Source organism: Tachysurus fulvidraco, chromosome 26 (genome assembly GCF_022655615.1).
Source record: "Tachysurus fulvidraco isolate hzauxx_2018 chromosome 26, HZAU_PFXX_2.0, whole genome shotgun sequence".
Classification (NCBI taxonomy): Eukaryota; Metazoa; Chordata; class Actinopteri; order Siluriformes; family Bagridae; genus Tachysurus; species Tachysurus fulvidraco.
The window spans coordinates 12,696,510-12,714,960 of NC_062543.1; the positions used below are offsets into that span (position 1 = coordinate 12,696,510).

The 18,451-nt window shown below is 38.2% G+C and overlaps 1 protein-coding gene across 1 annotated transcript in view; it reads left to right on the top strand.

The window, feature by feature from the left end:
* The window catches only part of drd2b (dopamine receptor D2b), a 37,052-nt gene extending 22,652 nt beyond the window's left edge, over positions 1–14,400 (top strand). Inside the window, exons 2-8 of the mRNA XM_027178580.2 lie at positions 1,160–1,466; positions 8,481–8,590; positions 9,100–9,236; positions 11,082–11,281; positions 12,509–12,595; positions 12,937–13,276; positions 14,099–14,400. Of these exons, the coding sequence (XP_027034381.2) occupies positions 1,188–1,466; positions 8,481–8,590; positions 9,100–9,236; positions 11,082–11,281; positions 12,509–12,595; positions 12,937–13,276; positions 14,099–14,295 (1,350 nt within the window). The 5' untranslated portion in view covers positions 1,160–1,187 and the 3' untranslated portion in view covers positions 14,296–14,400. The remainder of the gene's footprint in view (positions 1–1,159; positions 1,467–8,480; positions 8,591–9,099; positions 9,237–11,081; positions 11,282–12,508; positions 12,596–12,936; positions 13,277–14,098) is intronic.
* Positions 14,401–18,451: the final 4,051 nt, after the last annotated feature.

An 18,451-nucleotide genomic window follows, 5' to 3' on the forward strand; every position in this document is an offset into this window, starting at 1 on the left:
AGGGAAAGTCTTCACGAGTTTGCATTTTGCAGGTTTCTTGGTAACGAGACATTTTTGTATTATTAAAAGAAAACGGTTAAGTCAGTTTATCGCTTCTCTGAGATAAGATGATTTGTGTGCTTGTTTGTTTGTTTAGTATCTGTTTATTTTAATACATTTTTTTAACAGTGCTTGTCAGTTTTTTTATGAGTATTTGTATAGTTTTTATGTTTGTGTAATGTGTTTATTATCAGTTGGTTTATGTGGGTGTTTGTTTAGGTGGCTTGGGTATTTGTTTATTTACTGTGTTTGTTTAGGTGTGTTTACTAGCTTGTTTATATAGTGTTTGTTTGTTTAGGTGGTGTAGGTATTTGTTTGTTTACTGTGTTTGTTTAGGTGTGTTTACTAGCTTGTTTATATAGTGTTTGTTTGTTTGTTTAGGTGGTGTAGGTCTTTGTTTATTTACTGTGTTTGTTTAGGTGTGTTTACTTGCTTGTTTATATAGTGTTTGTTTACTGTGTTTGTTTAGGTGGGTTTACTACCTTGTTTATATAGTGTTTGTTTGTTTGTTTACTGTGTTTGTTTAGGTGGGTTTACTAGATTGTTTATATAGTGTTTGTTTAAGAGGTGTGAGTATTTGTTTATTTATTTTTTAGGATTTTTAGGTATAGGTTTATTTAATTTTTGGAAGCAGTCTCCAGTCAGTGTTTGTAAAAATCAGTTCATTTTGTGCCATGGGAAATCTTTCAGTCATTTAAGATTTTGCAGTTTCTTGGTAACAAAATATTGTTTTGTAACTACAAATGAACAAAAAGTACAACATGATGTTCTTTAGTCAATAATGTAGCATAATAAACAACAGGGTTGCGACTCTGGGCCTCATCACTTCAGCTCATAGCTGATTAATTTTTTTACTAGCTAAATAAACCAGAAAAATTAATTAACAAATTAAAAAAATTGAAAATTAACAAAACATTAATGTACAGCATTTGAAGCACCTTCAGGGCTTCAGTGATACTGATTGGAAGTTTGTGAGCCTCAAAAGCTAAAATCGGCATGAACATGAACAACTTTATAGCATATTAAGTTCTGTGTATTTTCTGTAATGATTCAAATTCTTTCATTTTGCTTTAGTGAAAATTTTACCGTGTATTTTCTGACACTTTACGGTCTTTCCCAGTTTCAGACATCTTTCCTGGTAGCAGCTCATGGATTTCCTCACGGATTATGGCATCAATGAGACCTACCGCGACAACAGGAGCGAGGCGTTCAACGGCACGGACGTCGAAGCCAAGCACCAGTACAACTATTATGCTATGCTCTTGACGCTGCTCATCTTCGTCATCGTGTTCGGCAACGTACTGGTGTGTATGGCTGTCTCCCGTGAGAAGGCGCTGCAGACCACCACTAATTACCTGATTGTAAGCCTCGCCGTGGCAGATCTCTTGGTGGCAACGCTGGTTATGCCCTGGGTGGTGTATCTGGAGGTAAGAACCATTTTCTTCTTCGTATCTTACGAAGGTGGGTTTATGCTAATCCAGAATATACAACATAAAGGAGTGTGTTTGTGTTATCGTGGATTAGCTCAATTTTCCTTCTCAGCTCAACTTTCCATGTTTTTGAGGAACCCATTTCATTTTATCTTCGGCGTAACCCGGTGGTAAATCATCTCTCTCCAGCTGCTTTCACACTTGACACGTTTCCTCCACATGCAGTCCTAAGGGAAGACTTGCTTTTAGAAAAAAAATTGCTGCTTTCAGCTTTTTTTTTTTTTTTTTTTTTGGTCAGCATTCAAAACTTCTAAAAGTTCAGTTTAACACAGCGCTAAGACATTTCATGTCTTTTTACTTCGGACCAATCAGGTTGCAACCTGTGGGGTTCAGCGAGAAAACTCAACTTGAAGGAAAAAGATGTTTAAAACAAAAAAAAAGCCCAGTTCCAGTTTAAAAACCTACGAATATGCTTGTTAGTAGCTGAGTATAACATATACAACATATACGTGCATTTTAATAACTAAATTAAAGCAATTTGTTGCTTTTAAGGTAATAAACCCGCACGTCTTTTTCGGACGGAAAGCAAGAGAAGGTTCAACGAGGACAATCCTCGCTTTTAGACTAATAAAGGCAGACAGAGGAACACAAGGAAACACAAAGGAAAACGAAAAGACACGGAGGATTGTCAAGATTTGGCGACAAGGCATAAAAGCATCATTGTATAAAGACAAAGTGATCAATGGCTACCACAAAAGAGACGAATACAGTCGATGAAGAGGAGACATTGTGCTTGTTGCTATGGGAACCTTAAGGCGAAAGGTGAATCTGTAACATATTCCAAGGTAAAGAAGGGCCACGCTGCACTGACGCCGGACAAAACTTCGAAAGTCATTTTATCAGCTAGCGATCTTATATTATATTATGTTAGAGGGTACAGTGATCGTTCTGATTGTTCTGTGTTTCTAAGCTTACTGTACGTCAAGGGTATCACGTCCTTTTTTTTATTTAACGTGCTACAGAATAATAACGTGCTCCCCAAAGTCCTCAATGGTTCTATATTATAAGTATATCATGTTTTTTTTCCAGTGATCTAAAGACCAAAAACTGGAATTTGCTCCTGGTTTTGTTGCGTCCCGTCTCTGTCATGTCTCATTACACAGTGGTGGTTAATATGCAGCTCATACGGAAGTCGACACTAAGAACTCTTTTCTTTTTTTCCCTTAATGCAGTTTTATAATTCCTTGCTATTGTATTTTAAAGATTCAGAGGTAGTAAAAAGGACCGTTGGCTTTCAGTGATGACAAAACAACATCACGAGGTTCGCAGGTTACGCGCGGCTTCGTAAGGAGAAATCTCAGAAGGTTTCTGAAGGAAAATTGAACGGATTGAGGCTAAGTGAGGAACTCTGGTTTAGGTTGACCTTTGGATGCTCTGTTGAAAGCCTCACACATTCAATACCGTAAGTGAAATAGAATGCACGGATTTACTGCTTTCACAACGTCCTGACTTTGCTCTAAGGAACCCATTCAGAAATATTTAAAGCTTGAGGTTGACGGGATATATACACATATTCATTGCCTCGTCATACACAGAGTTCGAGCTGACAGAATGTTCCTGATGATCCAACATTCCTCTTGTCTTGCCAGCATTTTTTTTTTTTTGGCAGTGTATACAAGATACAAAATACAAGACAGCCAAGGCAACAATTTGTAATGCAAACATACTGTATTTGCATAACCAAACAGATGTTTTCTTTTTGTTGTTTTTATCTATCTATCTGTAATGTGTCTGTCTGTGTTTTCCCCTTGTTTCTGTCTGCCGTCTTTCCCTGATGTTAATTGTTGACCCCGCCCACCTATCTGTTACCATGGACACTAATTACATTCATTCTCTTCCCCAGGTGTTTTGTCTTAGTCCTTGTCTGTCTCTGTTTTGTGATTGGTTCTCGTTCACCATATATACTCTGTCTGTTCACTTCAATGTTGTTGGTCGTTGTTGGTGTGTGCACGTCCATGTTCCCGTTTCCTGTTTGTTCCGCGTTGCCTGCCTGTTTGTTTGTGTTTTGTTTAGTAAAAACCTTTAAACTGCATTTGGATCCTCACTCGCCTTTGTCTCACCGTGTCACATCGTGACTCTATCTATCTATCTATCTATCTATCTATCTATCTATCTATCTATCTATCTATCTATCTATCTATCTATCTATTTATTTACTTGTTTATTTGTTTTATCTGGCACCAAGCAATTTTTGTTATTAATATTGTTATTTTGTTTGTCTGTGCCTGTGTTCAAAGCGGTGGATGTTTGTTAATGATGTACGCTTACTGATAAATGTATGACTCTATGGCAATTGGTTATTATCCCTCATTATATTCGTGGGAGCAGGGTATCATTATTCATCGCGTTTTATTACCTCTGACCTATAATTAGATAGGTTTTATTTACTCCCATTTAAGACCACAAATAAACAGCACTCATTTATGTATAATCTGATAAACAGTGTGTACAGTAGATAACCAAAAATAAGGGTGTAATAATAATACTAATAATAAGAAGAAGAAATAATAATGAGGTTTTTTTTGCTTGTGTTAATTCTTAGACGACGAAGATGAAGAACGTTGCTCACAAGGAGAGAAGAAAAGAGTAAAGAGTTCTGTTCGTGGTAGAAAATTGGACCTAAACCCAAAAGCTTTTTAATGTTTTAGAAACTTAAGATGAACTGAAATGAATTTTTAGAAATTTCAGCCTTACGTACGACATAGGCATACGATCACAAAAGCGTTTTTTTTCTAGATCTAAATCAGCATGCTTGTTTTTGCTTTCTACAAGCCAATCGTCTTCACTTAGAAATATTATGTTGCAGATGAAATATTTCTTTGTATTTGGGTTCTGCGTTGCCTTCAGATTCGAACAGCATTTGGTTACGTTAATACTAGTTGTATTGTGGCAGATGCTTTAACTGGTTATGTGAGATAAGGCACAGCCGGAGGTGCCAGAATCAATACGCCAAAAAAGCACCTCTATGCATAGAATAAGTGTGCGGCTAAAGGTAATCCAGGAGATGGGCAGCATCTGGCTAGCATCTTTTTTTAAGCCGCTCGCTTCTTTGAGTTCTTGGTCAGACAGATCTAGCATTCCCTGAGCTAATAATATCGACAATGGCCTTGGCACCTAATTTTAAAACTGCACTATGCAGCAGCCAAGCAGATAATTAAAAACTGAAGTTTTTGAAGCATATCCGGAGCACTACAGGTAAGCAGCGTGTGCACCGTGTCCTTTTTATCCGTGACTCATTTATTAGCTCCACAGAGTCCACAGGCTCGGTGCTAGGGCAAATGAGAAGTTGTAGTGTGGTGCCGTTGTACCACGATTCAAACAACCAGCTGCGATACATTCACAATGCTACAAGCCTTTACATTCAATTTTTATTCCATTCAATTCCGAGACGACACGAGGAAGAAGCCTTGAAAGGAACCAGGCATAAAAAAGGGAAGCCGTCCTCATCCTCATCTGAGTGACACCGAAGAGTGCGATTATAAATAATTTCTTTCCTTTAACTGTACTCCATGTAGTCAAGTTGCAGCTTCATTCGACATTAACACAAAGTCTTTTCTGTTGAAGTTATCAAATGTTCAATGATGAAGACTTGATATCATGTGACCAGGTGAAATGGTTGCACAATCCTTCTTGATTACATGGTAATTGCTCTTCCAGTATCTACAGTAGCACTGAGCTTGTGACTAAGCTTGCGGTATTATCCGTGTTGAGGGGGTAGAAGGTCATTTCAGCGATTTTAACAACTGTCAGCGCTGCTGTTATAAACTAATCAGCACCTTCTGACTAATCAAGAGTAAAACAAGACTAAAACAAGAATTCAAGAATCCAGAGTCAAGAATGTGTTATAAATGTACAATAATTCAGCCAGATCATCCATTATCCATTGAGTAATCACAAAGATGTGCCATGTTGGTGCTGACAACGTGCCATGTCTACTGATTGACTAAAGATGTTCTTATTCTTTTAAATAATAGTTGACAAAGTGCTACTTCGAGTCGTCGGTTATTTACATACTTTGAAAGTTTCAAGGATCCATCAAATGAGCGGCTCGAAGCTAAAGCCGTTTCTGTAAATGTAAAACAATTGCAAGCACTTAGCACAATGGAAAAGGCATCACAAAGCCTGAGGCACTTTGCAAAATTTAGCCATCCATCCATCCACATTCTGCACCACTTATCATACACATGTCTTGGGAATGGGGTCAAGAAAATCTGTATGTGGACATGGAAGCATTGCTACATGGATCTGGAGCAGGATTACCCTTGGGGGAGTAAAAGCATATCATGGCTTCAAACACACACTCACATGACACATAGAAGGAATCGAGAGTAGTCCGTTCACCTAACCGGATGATTTTGTGGTGTGGACAGAACTCCATACAACCTAAAGGAAACCCACATACATACACAACGTGATGGAAGCTGCAAGAGTTGTCAAACCTCAGGAACAAATCCCAAAGTTTGCAAGTGTTAGGCAAAAAACACTAGTTTCTGTACCAGCATATACACCTAAAATAAATAACATAGTGAAATAGACCAGATTGGGAAAAGGATATTTGGTTGACACCATCATCTAATACCATCATTAGTTACCATTGGTCCTTGACAGCAAGGAATTCAATGCAACGGAAGTGAAAAACAATATAGATGCAGTTTTTAAATAATAAAGTACTCTCTAACAGATTATTAAAAGGTTCCATGACATCCCTGTTTGATTAATACTAAATAGGTTAGACAATATCAGTGCATCCCTAATGGGATAATATGTAGCAAGCATAGAGCAGATTATTTATGATACCCTAATGGGTGCACAGAAAGACAGCAGGTATGAGTGGTAACAAGGAGGTCAATAAGCCAGTGAAGCTGAGCATGGAGCACAGATGTAGACATGACAGCCCACATCCCCCACCCCACTCCATACCTCTAACAAACCCTCCAGCAGGCTTCTCAGAATAACCACCTCGCCTCTTAGCTTACATGCTGCTTTCCATCCATCTGTTGGATTGCCGGTGTTACCCGGTGCACTTAAGCGTCGAGTCAAGTGCTCAAAGCTTGGCCACAAGGATGTTTGTATAGTGTGAGTAATACCTTGGTGCAAAAGCTGTGAACATGCAAGTCATAAAAAGTGGTCCTTTACTCCCCAAAGGTACATAAGCCTTTTGCGTTTGACAAGACACAGTATTGAACCGGTAGAATATCCTTGTCTGCCTCTTACAGGACGGGAGACAGGGTTATTGAAATAGGCTTCTGAATTTCTGAATGCCTGAATTTACTTCCACTATGAAAGAGTCAAATTCAATCTCAATCGGTTTGCCTGAGGTTGAATACATTTGCTGCTTAACGTATTGGCTCAGTTCTTTTTTAGTGCAGATTGGTTGTTAAAAAAAAAAATAACGTAGTCAGAAGTCAGCTACACATTCAAAACTTCAGACCGCCGAGACGTCCGGGTATGGAATTTCCTCTCGGTGTGAATACACTGCGAGCATACCAATGAGCCTTTACAGTACGTGGGCACTCGAGTGTCTGTAGAAAAGCAGAAGCGCTGAGTGATAATGAGCAGCTGTCAGTCTGTCAGCAGGGAGAAGTACAGTACAGTATAAGACATGTGTGATGTGCGAATGGTAGGTCTTTCAGGATGGCTGACATGTTATAGCAGAAAGAAATGGATGGTAATAGAAACATTGCATAACTCCAATAATCTGGCTGAACATTTGAGAGACCGCTTTCCTAAACAACTACGGTTTAGAGAAGAACAAATGATATATATTATACTTACGAGACGGTCCACTGCACAAGCGGAAGCTTCGAATGCTTTAGTTGCCTGGAAACCGAATTGATTAGGAGAAAAAAATAAAAGCTATAAAATAAAAAGCTAGCTAATGCGACAGATTCTAGCTGAAGTAAAAGGCAAACGAGCATTTTTGTTATTCTCTACGAACAGTTTGTCCCGCTTGCGACTTCTGATAATTACGTTTTTATTCGAGTATGTAATATACGGCGAGAGTGTGGCGCATTCGTTCGATTCTGCCGGTGTTAAATCATGCCTGAGTGTTTCTGTTCCAGTCATATGGCTGTAGTGCAGTATAGTTAAAGAATAATATCGATATCGCAATAAATGCTGTGACAGTTATGTCTGAGAACACACAGGCAATTTAAAAAAAAAAAAAGTTTTGTAAACAACGATTACAGATTCTGATTGGAAGAAGCAGATTTCTTTTTTTTTTAAGATTGTGCGTTTAAATTAAATATGTTTTCCTTAATCGTTTGTTTTTTTAAACTAATAAAATAAACCTTAAGCTTAAATGCATAAACTCACAAGCAGATATAGATTTTTATGTAAATGTATTAACCGACAGACAGACAGACAGATTTCTCTTATATGGCAATAAATGTTCAGAGGGAGTAACCTGACTTTTTTTTTTCTCTCTGTTGCAGTACCAATGTCTCCTTTACTTTTCCTGACATATTGCTTTGCCATCAGGCAGAAACTTTGATGATTCACTAAACAAATTGCACGTAGCACGCTGTGGAAATTGAATACAAATCATTTCATTCCTCGTACTGATTTATACCGATTTATCCGTTCAAAACTGCAGATGGCATCTGAAAAATCTTCTTGAAAAAGCAATACGCATCAGGCCCTGGATTAGGCTTGCAAATAAGCATTTAAGTCCATCTGGGTGCTGTTTTTTTGTTTGTTTGTTTGTTTTCTTCACCTCCTAATGGGTTTTGCTTGGAACGAGACCAGAAATAAATGCGATCAAACATGTTTCTGACTAAATACCGCATCAAACCCAGAGAGATTTAAGCCTGTCTTTTTGTCTCGTCTGGACAGATAAAATGAAATGATGGTCAGATGTAACTTCTATGTAACTTCTACATTATATGTAACTTCTTTTCCTTTAACATGTTTATTACATAATTAATCCTAGGCTGTGTGTTTATGTTGCAGGTGGTGGGTGAGTGGCGCTTCAGTAAAATTCACTGTGACATTTTTGTCACTCTGGACGTCATGATGTGCACGGCCAGCATTCTTAATCTGTGTGCAATTAGTATCGACAGGTAGGTCTCCCATGAAATTGCCATCAATCCTGAGCAATGGTCTGACTAAATGATGCGCATCAACAGGTTTGTGTGTCAACAGAGACCCAGAGAGTGTGTGTGTGTGTGTCTGTGTCTGTGTCTGTGTGTCTGTGTGTCTGTGTCTGTGTGTCTGTGTTGTTTGTACTGTAAGAGACAGAGCGAGAGATAGAGAGGGTTTGCTTTTACAGAGTGTATAAAAGTTACACTTTGGTCTCTGAAGGTTGTTCGGACAACCAATTAAAACAGCAGGTAGTCTGCAGGTGACTGCAGCATTTGCGATTGTCGATGTAGAAAACCGAAGATTATAATTATGTATGATTAAAAAAAAAAAAACGTTCAAAACAAAAGGTGGTTATTTTAGTACCTGGTGTCATATCATGTGTCCATGTTTTAATTTGTGTCCCCTGTCTGACACAATCTTTATCTCCATCCCTCTCTCTCTCTCTCTGTCTGTCTCTCCTTCCCACTCGGCTGGACCGCTCCTGCAGGTACACAGCTGTTGCCATGCCGCTGTTGTACAACACACGGTACAGCTCCAAGCGCCGTGTCACAGTTATGATCTCCGTGGTGTGGGTTCTGTCCTTTGCCATCTCTTGCCCCCTGCTGTTTGGGCTAAACAACACAGGTATTTTATTAGTTCTCCTTCAAATTCCCCTCAGCAGCTGTGCAAACTTCAGACCGGTGGGTGGATTTGTACACAAATATAAAGAGGCTCTGAAGCACTGTAGTTTTGATCGATATAATCGTTCTGAAATTAGGTCAAGTATTACCAACGATTAGAGTAGAGATGCAACGCAATGGCAAGTCTTATTTTTTTATATAAAAAAAATACCACGTCCCCTTGTGGTCCAGGGGCAGGATCCTGTGCTTTCCCCGCTGCAGCCTGGGTTCTGAGGGGTTAACTGAGATAAAATAGGAGGGTTGCGTCAGGAAGGGTCTCCAGCATAAAACCTCACAATCAGATATGCGGTTTGGATGATCCGCTGTGGCGACCTTGCACATGGAGCAGCCGAAAGAAGAAGAACAACAACAACATAACAAATGCCAAGTATTAAATTAGCAAAGGAAAAAGGAAATTGGAAGAAAAAAAGGTCAAAAGCCAGAATGGCATGGTCTGTGAATTCAATTCAATTCAATTCAAGTTTATTTGTACAGCGCTTTTTACACTTGACATCGTCTCAAAGCAGCTTTACTGAACATAAACATAGAGCAAACGGTTATTATAAAGAATAATATGAAGATTAATATAATACAAAATTCAAGATTAATATTAGATAGATTTAGTTCACAATGTGTATGTATTTATTCACAATGAGCAAGTCTGAGGTGACTCAGGCAGCAGTGGTGAGGAAAAACTCCCTTAGAAGGTAAAGCCTTGAGAGGAACCAGACACAAAGGGGAACCTCATCCTCATGTGGGTGACACTGGAGGGTGTGATTATAAATGTACAGTCTGATAAATGTTGTATTGATGTAAAAGACCCCAAGGAGTTCAGATCTCCTCTATAGTATCGCAGAGTCTAACTGGAGCTGGTAGATCTCTAGATGCCTCAGACTCGGCCTCAACCTCAGCTCACTTATAGATCATAATCTCAAATAGAGTTCTTTAAATAACGAGATAGAAAAATAATTACAAATATGTCAAAGTAATGACAGGGACACTATTTTAATAAGATGACATCTACTGTAAAGTAAAATAATGTCTGTGACATTTTCAAAAAATGTTATGACGGCTGACACAAAACGATGACAGATGAATTAAAATAAGTTGTCAAAATAATAAAATAATTCCACTGCCTTGAAATAACAAGACATAAGAACAAAATAATGGCCGTCTTGAAATAACGAGATCTAAAAGCAAATACAAAAGCGCATACTCACAATCTTGAAATAACGAGTCACAAAGTCGACATAATGACACAATCTTAATGAATCAAGTCACAAAAACCTGTTGATGACAGAACGACACAATATTAACACATTTCCTCACAAGAACATGATGATGACATAATGACACAATTATAATGATCAAGTCACAAAACATGATGACAGAATGACACCATCTTAAGAAACTTACTCACAAAAACACTTTGATGACATAATGACACAATCACAATTATCAAGTCACAAAACATGATGACAGAATGACACAATCTTAATGAATCAAGTCACAAAAACGTGATGACAGAATGAAACAATCTTAAGAAATTTACTCACAAAAACATGATGATGACAAAATGACACAATCTTAATATTACGAGACACAAGAACATGATAATGACAAAATGAATCTTGGTATATCAAGTCACAAGTCAAATGAAATAATGACTATTTAAAATAATGAGATATTAATTTGAAATAATGATAGAGTGACATTGTCTTGACACACCGACAGTTACTAATTCATTGTACAGTTTGTGGTCCAGGGCTTTAATGTAACAGTAAATTAACGTCCTAATCTATTTCCTCAGCAACACGTGACGACACCGTGTGCGAGATTGCCAACCCGGCCTTTGTGGTGTACTCCTCCATCATGTCCTTCTACGTACCCTTCATCATCACACTCCTCGTCTATGTGCAGATCTACGTGGTGCTGCGCAAACGACGGAAAAGAGTGAACACCAAGCGCAGTTGCCAGAGGGCGGACGCCGAGCCTCAGCTTCCTCTCAAGGTGAAGCACGCCCCCAGAGTACCCCACTCACGTCAGACGCTTGTTTGAGCAGCTGCTCAAATTAATTATTTTAGCAGCTGTGGCTAATGCCTCGGACTATTTTCCAGAGGGATTCTAAAAGTCGCTGTTTTACAATCGTGCAATCTTTCATTAAAGGGATGATTACGGTCATTCATCACAAGTTTTCGGTGTGCTCTTACAGAACGTAGAGAAGCGAAGTGTGAAGTGAGCGCGTTAAATGAGTTCTTGAGCTTTCGTATAGCCTAAAAGCGTTTGGGGAACTAGATTCATGAGCACTGATTCAGTTCAGTGAGTTCTGAGGAAAGTCTGTTGACTGCAAAGCTCTTTGACCTGTTCTGTGATGTATTCTGGTGCACGGTCGAGGCACGGCATCTACCCAGTCGTAGTTAAAGCTCTACAGTGACGTAACGTGCCGATTCGTTTGAGTTCAGACGCTCACGTTTTAACTGTTCTCGTGCGTCTGTCATTATTTTATGAGCTGTTTGGCCTAAAGCAAACTGAATATGCATTACCCAGTAGACAGCATTAAAAAAAAGTACAGCTTAATGGCTGGGAAAACCAAGCCACATAAACAATTACAGTCAATTTCCAACAGCGTAATTGTCTAGTTTGGATCTGGGATTACGGTGGTGCACGTTACTGTTTTTTTTACAATGTGGAGAATGCAGAGATTAAAGAAACAGCGATGTGGTACAGTAATTAACACAAGTCTCTCGAGCAATACGTACAACCAAGCTCATTCGATGGTTCGCTTCCCAAAGGCTGGTAACAGATCCTCCACAAGAAGCAATACAACTGAGACGCAGACCAGTCCACCCACTAATAAAAGGTTACGAGTACTCTTTGTCCTCTGTTTCACTTTTCCTTGTCTTTTGCACAAGAGGAATTATCAGGCTCACCTACTGTGCCATGATTTACTTGTATTCATTACTTGTATTGTATTTTCTTTATAATTACCTTTCCGAGTCCATGAGATTTGTTTGTCACAAACAAAACAAAAAGCTACACTTATAATCCAGTTTGTTTGTTTGTTTGTTTTTCCTCTTTTCTACAGTGATCGTTGTTGCCTAACTCTATGAGGGAAAAAAAATTATGGGACACTTAAGATTTCAGATAAAAAACAGCAGATCGAGAAAACTATTTCTGTGGCACCGTGTAATATAAACCCACAAGCTTAAATCATTCTTTATTGTCTTTACACTTCAGGAAAAGTGCACACACCCAGAGGATGTGAAACTCCACACAGTCGTCGTAAAGACCAACGGGAGCATGCCCGCTAAAAACAAGAAAACAGTATGTTAGATGCTCTTTTTTCCCTCATGTATGTGCACATACATTTATGAATCGCTTTCTAAAAAACTTTACAGCAGTATCTTGTCCTGCAGTATTTAAAAAGGTCTGTTGTCTCTCGTTGGGAGATCATGAACTGTATGTCGCTGCGAGCTAATAAATCAAAAATCTGACCGTATAATTGCATCCGAAAATATATTGCAATACTTTTTTTTGCTGGAATGGTATGAAATGGTCTTAGATCTGAATGGCTAAAATGGCTCTTTATTCAGATCTAAGCGAAAAATAGTACTGTCATCATCTGAGCCACATACATTAGCAAGCTCTGTGACATCCTTTTACAGCTGGTGATAAAGGAGGTGATGCAGCAGGACAGCAATGTGGAAGTGGGTCTTATGGCCATCCCGAGTCCACCTGAAAAGTTGAAGCTGGCGCCTGCTGCGACAGGCTCTATGATGACTAGTCAGATTCACGCTTCGCCCTTGCAAGATGAGTGGCAGCCCAGTTCCGACGAGAAGAACGGCCATGCCAAGGACGCCCAGATGCCAGAGGGTGCCAAAGCTTTTGAAACGCAGACCTTGTCCAATGGCAAGACACGCACCAACGTCGCCAAGCCCATGAGCAAGAGAAAGATGTCACAGCACAAGGAGAAGAAAGCCACGCAGATGCTTGCCATTGTTCTGGGTGAGTACTGAGTCGAAACGCTTTCTCTAGAATAATATTAAGCTGAATCCAGCTTCAATCCAACAGTCTCAGACATGGTTAGTGTGAGTATCACAGGTCTGAATTATCTGAACTGTCAGATATTACAAAAGAATCAGGGTTTGTCCAAACTTGAGGTTGTCTGTAGTATATAGTCTCAAATTCTGCTTCCTGGCTGAAAGAAATAGAACCTGATGTGGTCTTATGATGTTTTGGCTTATTCACCTCATGGTTCAGCATCTGAGATGCTTTTCTGCTCATCACAGCCATAAACGGTGGTTATTTGAGTTACCCTAGTTACCCTAGTCTTCCTGTCAACTCAACCCCATCTGCCTATTCTTTTCTGACCCTCTCTGATCAACAATGTCTTTATACACAAAGACCTGCCAGTCATGCTTGTCTTTTTTTTGTTTGGCATTCTGTATAAAATCTAGAGAAATTGCTTATTATAATAACTCCCAGGTTCTGAAAAACTCAAACCAGCTAATTCAGGTGGCAAGATCACTGAGATCACGTATTTCCTCCGTGAGCATGAACCGAAGCTCTCGGCCCTTATCTGCCTGATTTTAAGCACCGTAATGCTGTCAAACGCTTGACTGACTGGATAAGTGCATGATCCTGAAAGGGTACCGGTGTTCCTCGTGACATGTGACATTCCTCCGGTGAGCGTGTATATTTCTTAGGTGTGTTTAGTGTCTCAAGAGAACCTGAACCTCAAAAGGTTTTCTGTCAGCGGTAACGCCTGTATTGTCAGCATGAAACATGCTTTTATTTGTATTTCACACCAGGGTTCTTCTCTTCCAGGTGTTTTCATAATATGCTGGCTGCCCTTCTTCATCACTCACATCCTGAAGACACACTGTGCCAGTTGCTATGTGCCTCTGGAAATGTACAATGCCTTCACGTGGCTGGGATACGTGAACAGTGCCGTGAACCCCATCATATACACCACTTTCAACGTGGAGTTTCGGAAGGCCTTCATGAAGATCCTGCACTGCTGAGTGCACCTTTCTGCATGAGGGTGAGGTCAGTGCCATGGCTCAATTTCTCTGGCTGAGAAGGTAGAAGCCGTTTTTTTTTTTTTTTTTTTTTTGAAAGGACAGAATCGACATCATAGACACAGAGGCTTTTCAGCTGGACTCAAATGAATGTAAATCCAGAGGTTTATTCGGAGGATTGGAGCTTTGTAGTCTTTAAAAGCCTCTGGCTAAAAGAGCAGTGGGTTGAGCGAGCGAGAGAGAGAGAGAGAGAGAGAGAGAGAGAGAGAGAGAGTGTGTGTGTGTGTGTGTGTGTGTGTGTGTGTGTGTGTGTGTGTGTGTGTGTGTGTGAATTACACCGTATGGAACGGAAGAATCACATTAGGGGTTCGAGCACTCATTGCTGGATTTTTTTTTTCTTGATCTTCTTCAATCTTCCTTCCACTTCTTATTCTTATTCTTCTATTTCTTCTTCTTCTTCTTCTTGTTCGTATGACGAAGCATAAAATCGGAAGGCTTTCCTCACCTTGCGTGAACCGCCTTCGCGACTATTCTTACTGACATTCGTTCATTGCACACGGTGTGAAATAACAGAATAACGAAAACGGAGGAGAAAAACGGCCGCCCATACCGTCAGATGGACCTTGTGTTAGCTTCCGTATGAACAATTTACGCATCCAAAGTGTCTCCCGGGGCTTCACTGTTTTTACGTATTTCGAGATAGATATGGAGCCTGAAAAAAGTTAATGATTTATAAAAACAATATCCTGAGAATGTAGTCCATTGTTTTGGGAAAAAAACAACGAAGATCCAGATCGAGTCGGATGCGATGATTGGTTCTGAGGATGAATCTAATGTTCGGTTACACACTTAATCATCCTCATCATCGTAGCTTTAACTGGACTCTATGACTGTAGTCTTCCCAGCTACAGTAGAATCTGTGTGTGTGTGTGTGTGTATATATATATATATGTATATATATATATACATATATATATATACACACACACACACACACACACGATGCAGTAAGCGCAGACTTTTGAGCAGTCCTCATCCTTGTTTTTTTAAGTGTAGTAAGAATACCGAATAGCGCAGTTCTATCTTTACAGTAATTAGACATATAGGTTGTGAGCGTCATTAACATTATGATCCTTAGCCCTGGTATGATTACTGTCTGAATTGCACCTGTCATGCATTTGGATTTGTTCCACCTGAGAACTGATCTCTTTTTGGAAACCAAGAAGGAAAAAAACTTTAATCCAGGCAGGTAATCCTCTAGCCATGGTACGTGAAAAAAAAGATTTGCAAAGATTTTCTATCGGGACACTTTGTATTTTGCCCACAGTCGTACAAGCTCAGGAAAGGCTTTGTCTAATTGTTGTCAAACAGAAGAGATTTGCTCAGCGTGTCATGTGGAAACGGCGACACAGACAAAAGCAAATCGATAGTGTGGGCAGTGCAATAGTAAAAAAGACTGCTTAGAGCCCAGCGATTGCTTTTTGTTTCTTATTGCTAGCATCTGTAGACTAAAAAAAAAAGAAAGCTCTTATTGCTGGAGGTTATTTTGAGAAAAGGGTTTATAAAGTGATGACACTTTTTAAATATATATGAATGGTTATGAATATAAATTTATTTTTTTTATTTTTTTTCAGTATTATTCTCCAGAGATTTGAACCATTTATCTTTATGTATCTCCTATTTATTTACTTGTTTATTTACTTATTTATTTATTCCCATATGTACTTTTTTATTATGTGAATACAACGAAGATCTACGATACATAAAAAACAAACACACGGCTAAAACAAGCCATAAAAAAAAAGGCCTCCCAAAAAAGGCTTTTCGATGAACCGACTCGAAAAGAAGGACATTTAACTGTATATAGTGCAATTTAAACAAAGCCCATGACAAAAATGATTATGCATGTCCTGCTGGTTCTTCACAACTCAACCTACTGTATTTTAGCTATACAATACAAAGTTATCTAATCTTTGTAAAGTCGTATCTATGCTTTTTGGGTTTTTTCCCCCTCCCCCGCACACATCCGTCTCAGATATTCGAACATAAGCGTATTCTGTAGGATCACCTGTCTGTCTGTCTGTCTGTCTGTCTGCAAAACAGCTCCACACCCATCACCTGTGCAATATATATATATTTTTTATTACGAAGGTTAAATAAGACCGCGGACTGCGAAAGTACAACATACAAGGTTCAAATAGTTCTGTTTAGTACGGATGCAAAATATTGTGTGTATTATCATGTCATTAAAGCTAACGGAGGTTTCTTGCACAAGCAACACATAACTATCTGATTCTATTTATTTCTGATTCTATTTATTTCCCTAGAACCTTTTTTTTCATTACATTATTATTTTACTCTTATTAAATCATTTTCAGAGACCGTACCAGGAAACGTGTTAAACCGATAAAATAGAAATGATCATCGAAAGCTGCTAAGACCATTCAGACCAAACCATTCAGTGTAAGCGCTTGGGGAAGAGATACTGTACCTGAAGAGATTTTCACCATACTCAGTGTGCTGTATATTGTGATATTTGGGTTTCCTAACATGTGGAGATGCAAACGTTCCTACAGAAGCCATTTTTGTTTAAATTAACATGGAATAAAATGATTGGAATTCCACATTTGTGGGAAGTGTATGTGTAATGTTTGATTTCTTTCTTCTTTCTATTTTTTTTTTTAATAAAAATGTATATTATATAAATATGTTTTTTTTATGTCATTTACTGTACCTGAATGAATTTTTGTTTGTTTTATTTCTATAACTGTTTATCTTTTTGTTTAGCCATAATAAAAAGATTTCAAATTTGTTTCCTTTTTTTTTTTTTTTTTTTTTTTTTTTTACATTTTTACAATGTGTATGTCTTTGGGGTTTTTTTGTATTATAATGATGATTTTTAAGATGGAATGTACAGTATATGCAGAGAGACAAAACAAAAAAAAAAAACAATTCTTTTTTTAAAAATCGTTACCATCATAAGCGTGTATGTATATAAATATATATGTTTGTAAATCCGTTTTGTTAACGTGGACTTTGTCTGTGTTGAATAGTGTATACATGTGATCTGTGCATTTTAAACCACACATGGCCATGGACATTTTACATTCGGAAAGGTACAGTACAACTTTTTGCATTTTCCGTTTACGATTACGGTACGTGATCTATTTTGTAATACTAATGTACATGTTGGATAAATAAAAAATACATCACGAATTCCATACAAGCTTTTCAACAGAGAGTGTTGTATGTGATAATATGGTGATATTTCCTGGTTTATATCATATGTAAAATTCCAACCTGGTGTGTATTTTTATTTATCATTTTTTTTTGTTTTTTTTACTTTACTTACAATCATTTGTTAATATCACAGTGTAACATTTATGGTTCTTCTTCTTCTTCTTCTTATTTTTTTTTACTGATGTTACAGGAAAATATTCATCGACGGTGTTACAAAGCAAAAGCTTGTTATTATTATTTTCCCATAACAACACACGGGACTAGTTTATTCCTCTGATAACATAGCAATTTGCTAACAATTACATTTTTAAGAGTGAAGTCAAGTCAAGAAGCTTTTATTCTCGCTTCAGCTGTACTGTATATAGTACACAGTGAAACGAGACGTAGTTAGTGCTACGTAGAACAAAAACACAGCTACGTTGAACAACACGAAGGTACTGTAAGGACTGAAAGTAAGTTGTCCTAGACACATAAAGTGCACGACAAAAGACAATACAAAAAAAAATAAACCACAAAATTTATTACAACATTGTTGTACTGACACTGGAGACTCCTTCCAACAATTTACAGAATTTTTAGTCTGGAAAAAAAAATCTAGAGTGTAAGAGTCTAGAAATACAAACATCTTTCAATAAGGACATTCATATAAACCTGTGATTTGAATTTGAATTACAGCCAGAATTAAAATCCCGGCAACTTTTAAGAAATTCAGTTCAATTCATTTTTACCTGTATGAGACTTTTAACAATGGACATTGTCTCAAATCAGCTTAAGAGAAATATCCAAAAATTCCAATTTTTTTTATTTATATGTATCTATAATGAGAAAGCCAGAGTTATTAAAAATTCCCATGAAAATCACAGGACACCTTCCGACCAATCAGACGGGAGAATTCAGCAGCACCGTAGAATACTATTGT